The sequence below is a fragment of the Oryzias melastigma genome, unplaced genomic scaffold (genome assembly GCF_002922805.2).
Source record: "Oryzias melastigma strain HK-1 unplaced genomic scaffold, ASM292280v2 sc01552, whole genome shotgun sequence".
In the NCBI taxonomy this organism is placed as follows: domain Eukaryota; kingdom Metazoa; phylum Chordata; class Actinopteri; order Beloniformes; family Adrianichthyidae; genus Oryzias; species Oryzias melastigma.
Window position 1 is genome coordinate 1 of NW_023418134.1, and position 9787 is coordinate 9787.

Below are 9787 nucleotides of genomic sequence, written 5' to 3' on the forward strand. Positions count from 1 at the left end.
GATGTTAAAGCTAAAGTCACTAAACTTTCTCACATGACTAATTAGCACTTATATAACAAGAAAATAGTATTTTTTCCTAGTTTATATTTGCTCTAGTTTTACTTGTTTATTAAAGATACGTCACAGAAGTGTTTTTATTTAAGTTTTTAATGATAAAAGAATGTTAATGAAATATAAATAAGGGACAACACAAATCTGTTTCTTCAATTTATTCATGTTTTAAATGTCTTATAAAAGTGTCGGATCGGGACTCGGTATCGGCAGATACACAAAATCAAATGACTCGGAATAGGATCAGGCCCAAAAAAAAAACCTGATCGGGACATCCCTAGTTTTTGTCTACTCCTGATCCATCACAATTTGAATAAAAAAATACTATGAAATGTATTTTTAATATTAAATACTTTTTATATGTCGTCAATCATGAGAGAAATGCTACAAGAATGTGTTAAAAACACCAAAAGTGTTATTTTGACCTTTCATTGACCCTTAAATGTTTGTGTGAAGTCAAAACCACATTTTGCTGTTTATATCTAATAGAACCACCATATGTGCTCGAAATCAACTAACCATGTACGGGCAGATCTGGGAACCGGGGCCAAACATCAGTTCGCACTGTCTGTTGGCGTTGTAGATCTGACCCGGCAACAGGGTGGGGAGCTCGTACGTTCTGCCTACAGGCTCATCCAGGAGGCACTCCCCATAGCCAGTGCTAAAAGACAAGATGATTGAAAAGAAAAGCACTCACACAAAACTATCAAGTAGGGAAAATGTCATAATCAAAAAAAGGAAAAAATGTACAGTGTGATCTTTTTTATAAGACGAAGCATAAGAATTTGTGTTTTTGTCTGGGATCATCCCTGGATATGTTTCTCCCTGTGGGTGGCCTGTTTTGTTGTCTAGAAAAGAGACCGACACCACTTCCTCTCAAAAGTCTGCTGTTTAATGCTGTCTCTATTTAACTTGAATTAAGTTTCAAAGACTGAATGAAAGCAACATTTTTGCATGGGCTGAAATGGATCCCCACGCTTACCGCATTTCCATCCAAAGCATATTTTCTGTGCTTAAAGTCAAACAAGAGTATTTAGACTCCCCAAACACCTTGAATAACTTACATTAATCACCTCTGGCTCCAACTCTGCATTATGAGAGCATGTGGCATTGTGGATCGGCCACACCCTGCAAAAACGCAGACAACAAAAGCCCAGCTGGACTGAACCTATATGTGTATATAAAATCACCTTCATGGCTGGAAAAAAAAGAACGATTGTTGGTAGAGTGGAGCTCAGCCACAAAGGATCTCTACTGTCTGTTTCTTTTTGTTTACTTTGGAAAAAAAGGAAACGCTCAGACAAGACGTGTAAAGAAGTGTAATTACACGACGTGTCTGCACCGCTCTGACAAATTTCCTGCTGGATTGAGCCGCTCACACACCTGCTCAACAAAGGGCCAGCTGACGTGACAGGCCAATAATTATGAAGGATTATCCCGGGTTAACATCACTTTGTTTCTTTGCCCTTTCATTTCCAGCGGCGGTGGAAGGAGCCGCGGCACATGCTGCATGGTGGCAGGGGCAGGACTGCACCGGGGCGGGGGGGGGCTTACAGCAGCAGTGAAAGATAAGCCAAAGAGCAGCCTGTCAAAAAATGTCACGGCGCCTTTCAGCAAGGGGCCATCTGTCCTGTCAGAGACCTGGACTGACGTGAAAAGGGGATTTAATTATGTCATAAAATGTTAAGAAAACAAGCACAATAAACTCGTAACACACACAAAACTACAGGAAATATTGGCTCACCTGCTTTAACTCACATGTGAATCCCATTCCTAACCAATAGAGTTCAATATGATGGCGATAGGGCAATATAGGGTTTGTTTTTTTCATAAACTGCAATACTTATATATATCACGATATAAATCAAATGACTAAATTTGTCAAATTTAAAAACACTCTGTGATTAATAAAAGAAATGTTTAATCAACAGCAGGTTTTTAGATTTAAATTGATTAATCAATTAAATAAAATTTACTAATTAAATGCGAACCTGGAAAAAAAATCACGATTAAGCGCAATTTTTCTTATTATCTGTGAATGAACACAATATTAAATTACAAGTAAGTGTATTTAATTAGTGCTGTCAGTTAATTTTAAAAAATTAATCGTGATAAATCTCTACCATTTTTATTATTTTTAGATACCGTATTTGGTGACCACTTATTATCTGCAAAAAATCACAATATGAAATCACACACAAAATTGTACATTTATAGCGTTTATATTAAATTATTGCTGTCAATTGATTAAAAAATGAATCGCGATTAATCGCAATATTATTATTTTTATTTTTGTTACAGTACTTGCCGATCACATATCATCCACAAATAATTACAGTATGAAATCAAACATAAAATTGTACATTTAGAACACTTATTTTTAATTAGTGCTGTCAAATGACTATAAAAATAATCAGATTAATCACACTTTTGGATTGTGATTAATCATGACTAATGACAGTGTTTTACTAGGTAAATTTTATATGGCAATACATGCCATTTGAACAAAATTTTTTATCTTTTTACATTTTTTGATATATCAAGTGTCAACCCAGAATTGTAAATTGTGTGTACAAAACACATCAACAGTAAAATGAGCAGAATTCTAAAGAGTTTTATGTATGCAGTATTATTTTAAGAAAACAAAGATGCTGACATACAACTATTAGAAACAAGCAATACAGAATATTGGTTGTTTAAGAAAAGTAAAGTGTTGAAGTAAAGAGGGAAGTGCTACAAGAAAAAAAGAACAGTTTCATTATGGGACTTAATAGGACACTTTCCTCTGCTCTTCACAATAGCGCCGCAATTGAGAGACAAGAGGCTGCAATAAGGGAATTCTTTCCCTTAGAGATGCTCCAGAACTGTCATGACCTCTGAGTTTTTCTAAGCAAGCAGGAATGCTTCACACTCAGTTTGCTTTACAGAGAGAATAGCAGGTCAAAACTCTGATCCACTTGACCAGGTTGGACCTCGAGGCAGGAATAGTACTGTAGAAGTACAAGTGTGAATCAATGCTCTTCATTGTAGGACTTCAAAAGCACTCAAACTTCAATTCCCAAGAGTTTGGGGCTTTATTTTCCCACCATAAGAGCACCCACCCTGAACCATGCGCTCCTTTCATCTCTCCGTGGATGGAGTCTTTGTTTTTTCATCAATATGGCCCAAACTTGCATTCTTTATTGTTCGGCATGTGGATGTACATCATTGCAACAATAAAAAATGGAATTGACTTATCCAAAGTCACTGGAAATGTTGCGACAAAGAACCTAACACTGATTTTTCGAGATGCATCCAGTCAACAAATGCGCTTTTTCTCAGTGACAAGGAGGAAAGGATTAAAGAGTCATGCCTGGGCATAAATTAAGACTAACATTTTCCATTTTAGAAGCGCCCCTAATGGGTCCGTTAGGACCGGTTAGGAGTCCGTGCTGGTTCTCTTGTGTGAGGGGAGGCGGCTAAAGGAGTAATCTGTGCTCAGGTCAGCTGAGGAAGACCCCCATACTCAAACAGGAAATACTCTTTCAACATCAAGCACTAACAACTGAGCACAGTTTACATTGCACTGGCCTGTCCGCAGAGCTTTCAGGGACACATTAGAAGCTATTTGTTTTGCTCCATACTTCACAACAAAAGCATATCGGTTCAGTCATATGACAAAAAAAGAAAAAAAGAGCTGGATTTACATACTCCAGGAACTCTGTGATGTACTTGCGGCTGCACTTGGACCACGACCAGGGATTGGTGTCATAGTTGAGAGTGGGGGCCATGACGTGGTACTGGTGCTTCATTCCCACCTCCCGGCACATGGGGCTGTCATCATGAGGCATGTTGAACCTGGTTACAGAAGGGGGGGTAAGACATGGTGAGAGGACTAGAAAGAGAACACACAAAGTGATTATCAGCTGCTTAACTGCGGTGTGGCCGTAAGAAGGATCAATGTCACAAGATTTTGCCGTTTTTCAACAGGGTATTTCTTAACAAAACCCCCATTGGGCTGCCACACACAGATGCAGTGACAGATATGCTCCAGTCACGGAACACTGTTCGCCCTTTTATTTTTGTTTGGCCAGTAGGGGGAGCAACAATTTATGTCAAATGTCCCTGTTTGCATCTATTACCCCCCACATGCTGGTGAGAACTGCCTGTAACCCACCACTTTTAGGTCAGAGCTCACAGTCTTACAATTTCAAAGAAAAAAAAACTAGGAGAAGCATATCAACACAAATCAGCTTATATAAAGTCTGCAAATGCAATGTAATTTAGCTTTTAAGTTCACTAGAGACTCTATGAAAGTTTAAAAGGCATCAAACCAAACCAAATATACTTTTTCATTTAATTAATTTTAATTCACCATAAAATTGTTCAATTTAGTATTACATTATGATTACATTATTTTTGATGTAATTCAGTGATTTCTTGTCCAAGTAAATAACAGGTACAGTGATACTCTGTGTTCCCCTGTACCGGTTATACAGATGTGGGCCTATATATACATATAAATATTCATGGAGAGGGCAAATGTATTTTTATTAGTATCCATTGGAGTCGCATATTTGTGCTGACTTTTTTAGCTAGTGATCACACAAAAAGGTAACATTGGTCGCTAATAATCTGTTTTTAACATGTTTTTGTGGCATTTTTCTGATGATGGAATATATACAATATATTAAGAAAATTAAGCTTAAAATGTATTTCTGTTTTTTAAATTGTTGTGAATCAGCAACAGATGAAAAAATGCTGTTGGACACGTGTCAAAGTGAAGGCCCGAGGGCCGGTTGCTGTATTCTGGAATAATATTCCTGGCTTTTTTATTCATATTTATGTTAAAAGTTTAAAAGTTTTAACAAATTTATTTTTTTTATACATTCAATAAATGTTTGTCCTGTTCGGCCGCGACCTACTGTGTGTTTTAGATTTTGGCCCCCTGTGCGATTGAGTTTGACACCCCTGTTGAAGAAGCTACTACGGCAAGCCACAAGTGCCTGTTCCACTCAACTCTGCTGTATCCACTTACAGACAAATAGATCTTCGTTTTCTTCATCTGGGTTGTTATCTGGCTAAAAACAGTACGGCTGGATAGCTCCAACATTGCTTGTCACTTTTGTTGCACTGCTAATGGGGGTGTGAGGGGCTGTAAGCTATCAGGGGAACGTGTAAACACATGGATGATGGGAAGTGGGGGAGGTTACTCAGAGGCAAATTTCTAATGAACTGCTGCCACTCTGCAGATACTATGTCCTTGAAAATGACAGATTTTTTTTTTATTTTGACAAAAAATTATAATAAAATTATAACTAAGAGACCACTGGAAACGCTTTTAAAATAGATCAAAAGAAGATCAGAGAGGGACTTTAAAGCAGTGAAACACTTCCAGCCGTCAATGATGGATGCGTCTTTGCAGCACTTTTTCTAGATCATACTTAAAATCCTCTTGGACAAATGTTCTATCTCATCTTGTAGTTTGTCACACAAACCGTAAAAAACATAAAGTGCATGCACACATGGGTGCACACCCACTTCAGGAAACCACACAGCTGCACGATGTCTAAAATGTTTACAACAGGATGAGGGGCACGGAAGAGCTTTGAGGAGCACGGATCGACCGAGGGGTCAACCATTGGACCAGGCAAACAAGGTGCTGGCATTGAGCCCACACCACAGGGGCCGAGGGCAAACGAGATACACAAAATGAAAGAGTAAAAGTGATCAGGAACATCATCAAATAGCTGCATTTCCTTTTAATATCATGACAGGCAATCAAGACCTTTTAAGGTGTTAAGATCTGACTCTGATTAGAGCGCAGCAGCTTCTTTTTTATGCATTTGAGTTAGGACTTCTTTGTAGCTTTATCAATAAAGGAATCAATCTTGATAAGTGGTGTTCCAATAAAAGTCTGCCTTCATTTAGTCAAAGCTCTTAACATAATAAATGCTCGACTCATCAAAACCGCATCCTGATCACGTCTTTGGACTGGATTGACTTCCTGTCTGAGAAAAACCACATTAGTCTAATTAAACCAAGAAGACTGCAAACTCAAACAATACAGATTAGTAGTCGCACATCCTTTCATGTAAGAAATAAATCTTTTTTCGCCTTTAGTATTTTACTCTCCTCCCTTGACACTTTTAAGAACTCGCGACTGCAGCGATGAGCCGTGGCAGGAGCCGGAGCCAACTGGGCCTCCAGCTGCTTGAACTTTAGCATAAACAGATCCACATGAGATGCACGGGGAGAGGGAGGAGGCGAGGATGCAAGGACCTTCCATCTGCTGCTGCTCCCATTCCGACTTTGCTCTAGAAGAATGTTGAAGCTCGACAGACAGAGGGAGGGGAAGGAGGGAGGGAAAATATCTTTCATTCTTAAGCACACCGACACCGGTGCTTCTTACTGTCAGGCAGATAAGAGGTGGAATCTTTCATTCTCTCACAGATAAACTGTGTAGAGGAAGCGGGTGGGATGAAATAACATGGAAAACGGTTCTGGTTGTAAACTTTACATCTAAACCTATGGGGGGAAAAAAGTTTTTTAACTGTATAGATATGTGATAAAAACAGATTTTATTTTTACTTATATTTCCTTTTATTTATCAATATTTAAGCCTATATTGTTTAGGATAAAACTACCTTTATGTTTTAAAAAATCTTCAAATTTGTTCAAAAATGATTAATCCTTTTTCATTCGTTGACACTAAATTTCATCTCAGCTGGGGTTTTTTCAAAGCACCGACCTCAGAGCCGTGTAGGAACGCATTATATGCTGGCATGTTATTAAAAGTAGTTTTTTTTTTCTTTTTTACTTTATTATGTTTTGCACCTGTGTCTGCTGCACCCTATGACTCTTTATAAGAGGGCTTTTGTTGTCAGGGCTGCCTGTGAGGGCGGTGTGTGTACACTGTGTTTAAGGTTGAGAGCGGACGCTGCCGCCGCGGGCTCTGAGCTGCAACTTACACATGGCCCAGCTCATGAGCGATGGTGAAGGAGGCACTAATTCCATTTTCTTCACTGATGGAGCAGCTGCGGTACGGGTCGCACATGGTTCCAAGCTCTGCAAGCCCTACACAAGCACAGGCACCGATAAGCACATATAAACATGCAGCTTTGTGAAAAAAAAAAAAAAAAAGTCACTTAAGTGCTAAAGGCGATTAAACCATCAAACCTGTGTTCTTTTCGAGAGATTAACACAGCAAGTCGCCTCCCTTCCTCCTCTTTTTACCACTCCGTTCTGTCACTATAATATTATTAGCTGACAGCTTTCCATAAACTCATTACTGGGTAGGGTGTAAGCTCAGGCCAGTGGAGCAGAAACTCCATTGCAACAGACCAAAAAGTAGATATTTTTGCAGAAAAACAACAAAAGTTTACCTAAAGTGTCACATTTATGTTTTGCTCTGCAAATGTCTTCCCTGAAAAGCACAAAAAAAACAATAATTATTTTTGCAACAAATTAAAAGGGGAAAGTAGCTGCGTTATGTACCTGGTTATGAGGAGTGCGGTGTCATGATGGGAGGGATCACTGTCTTCTTGGACATTTTGGCTCTGTTGCCAGACACAGAAGTTGTGAAGCGTGGTGGCGGCGTTGAAGCTCACTGTGGGTCCTTCCTGTTATACGTCAAACATCGGCGCGTTTGTGACCATAAAAGTGACAAATGTGCAACAGTTTGTGACTGAGAACTTAATAGAAGCTATTCTCCAGGAAAAAAAATAGTTAAAATCTTGAATACAACAAATTAAAGGGTCTTTATTGTGCTATTCTAAGCCTTTCAGAGAAAACTATATCCATATATATCATAATATATTACCTTTGGCACCCTGGAGAGTAGGCCTGTACAGTACCTCAAAAATGTATCAACATCGCGATATCAGCTCGCACAATACGCGTATTGCTAAAGACGATGTAAACCCCGATAAATTGTTACCTTAAATGCTTATACACATACTTCCACAAAGGTAGATAATTGGTAGATAATTTAATTATAGATAATTTAATTATAATTTTTCTCTTAAATAGAACTTCTTATCTGTCTCTTATTGAGATAACTTGCAGTATTGTGCGAATGCTTTCTAAGCATTCTTGAGTTTAGCTAATACTTTAGCAACATACTAAAAGTTTTTTGCTAATTTGGCATTTACTAAAGTTTTTGAGGCTATTCTTGAGCTAAGCTAATATATTAGTAACATGCTAATGTTTTTGACTACTTTGGCATCGAGTAAGGTTTTTTTAGGCAAATTTGGAGTTTAGCTGATATTTTTTTGGCTAACTTGGTATATGCTGAGGGTTTTTTTAATCTACTTTAAAGTTAAGCTAATATTTTAGCATTATGCCAACGTTTTTGACCAATTTGGCATCTATTGGGGTTACTTGGGCTATTTCTGACTTAAGCTATTATTCTAGCAACAAGCTAATGTTTTTGGCTAATTTGACTTCTACTGATATTTTTGGGGACTATTCTTGAGTTCAGCTAATATGTTAGCAACATGCTAGCTTTTTTTTGGCAAATTTGACTTGTAATCAGGTTTTATTGAATTAATTTAGTAACTTTATCGTTATGCAAATAGCTTTAGAATTTTTAGCAAATCCCTTTACCAATTACAGTAAAATACTTCAGCAGCTTTAGCGTCTTCAGCAACCACATTCAGCAAAAATAATTCACACTAGCTTTCTCGCAGGTAATGCAACTTTCTAGTTTAAGTTAAGCTGACTTTTCTTAAAACAAAATTTTTGCAGTGAAACAGAAATGTTTTGATTTGTATATGTCTCGCAAGTCATATCGTCATCTCCATATTGATCGATTGATTGATATTGCACATCGCAAGTTTTTCTGATAATATAAAACCTCAAACTTTTTATTTTTGCAAGCTCCTTTTTCTCCCGAAGTAAGACGCCTCAATCTCTGAGGCGCCACATTTCTCTCCTTGTCCATTTTATGAACATCCAAACTTCCAAACGTGCATTTGTTGTGCATATAAAATGAAAGTGTTTTGCCGATCACCGCTAGCTCTGCAGAGAAAGTGTGTATTTGTGCTGGCAGTGCAGACTCTTCCTTGAAGGGGCTGTTCCCCACTTTGTGACAATGTGAGAACCCGCTCGTTTTCATGGATTAGGAGGGGCTGGTACTCAGAGAGGAAGGTTTTAGAGGAATGCTCAGAGATGCATGAATGGAGCAAAATACTACCCCTACAGCTACATAAAGAACTACGATTATAATACACTTAAAAAGTGAAAAAAGGCTTATTTTGCATGATATAGGCCCTTTAAAGAATGTTAAAACAATATATTAAACTACAGTGGACTCCTGTAGCAGTATCTCCTTTGCAGGTGCATTATAGGAGTAGCATTTCTCCTTCAGACTGACCTCCCTGGAGACCTGAGGTTGACAAGAAAGGCTGTGTCCTTTAAAAAAGGCTCAGAAAAAAAAGCTAAGCTTGAGACACCTGCGATGATGTCAGCCATACTGAAGAAAACCCTACATAAACGTCTCATTCAAAACTCACCTGTTCACTGTGGATGATGACCAGCTTGACAACCATGATGTTGATGAGGTTTCCTACACTGGGGTCCTTGTACACAGCAGCTACCTGTAACAAAGACAAAACACACAGACAAAATAGATGCAAAGCTAATCAAAGTTTGTAAAGTTGATTCTCTTCGTTCAGAACCTGCAATGTACTGTCGATCATGGCTATGTCATGTTGCAAGCCTAATTTAAGGCTGCAATAATTAATTTCAGTCAGTA

At 38.2% G+C, this 9787-nt stretch overlaps 1 protein-coding gene across 1 annotated transcript; it reads right to left on the bottom strand.

Moving 5' to 3' along the window:
* Positions 1 to 570: 570 nt before the first annotated feature.
* Positions 571 to 9629, bottom strand: LOC112141309 (A disintegrin and metalloproteinase with thrombospondin motifs 20; the record flags this gene model as incomplete). Its single annotated transcript, XM_024264414.1, is given in 6 exon segments — positions 571 to 712; positions 3742 to 3888; positions 7002 to 7107; positions 7416 to 7456; positions 7528 to 7652; positions 9546 to 9629. Coding segments are annotated over 6 exon segments (645 nt in total), but the record flags the coding sequence as incomplete, so codon positions are not given.
* Positions 9630 to 9787: the final 158 nt, after the last annotated feature.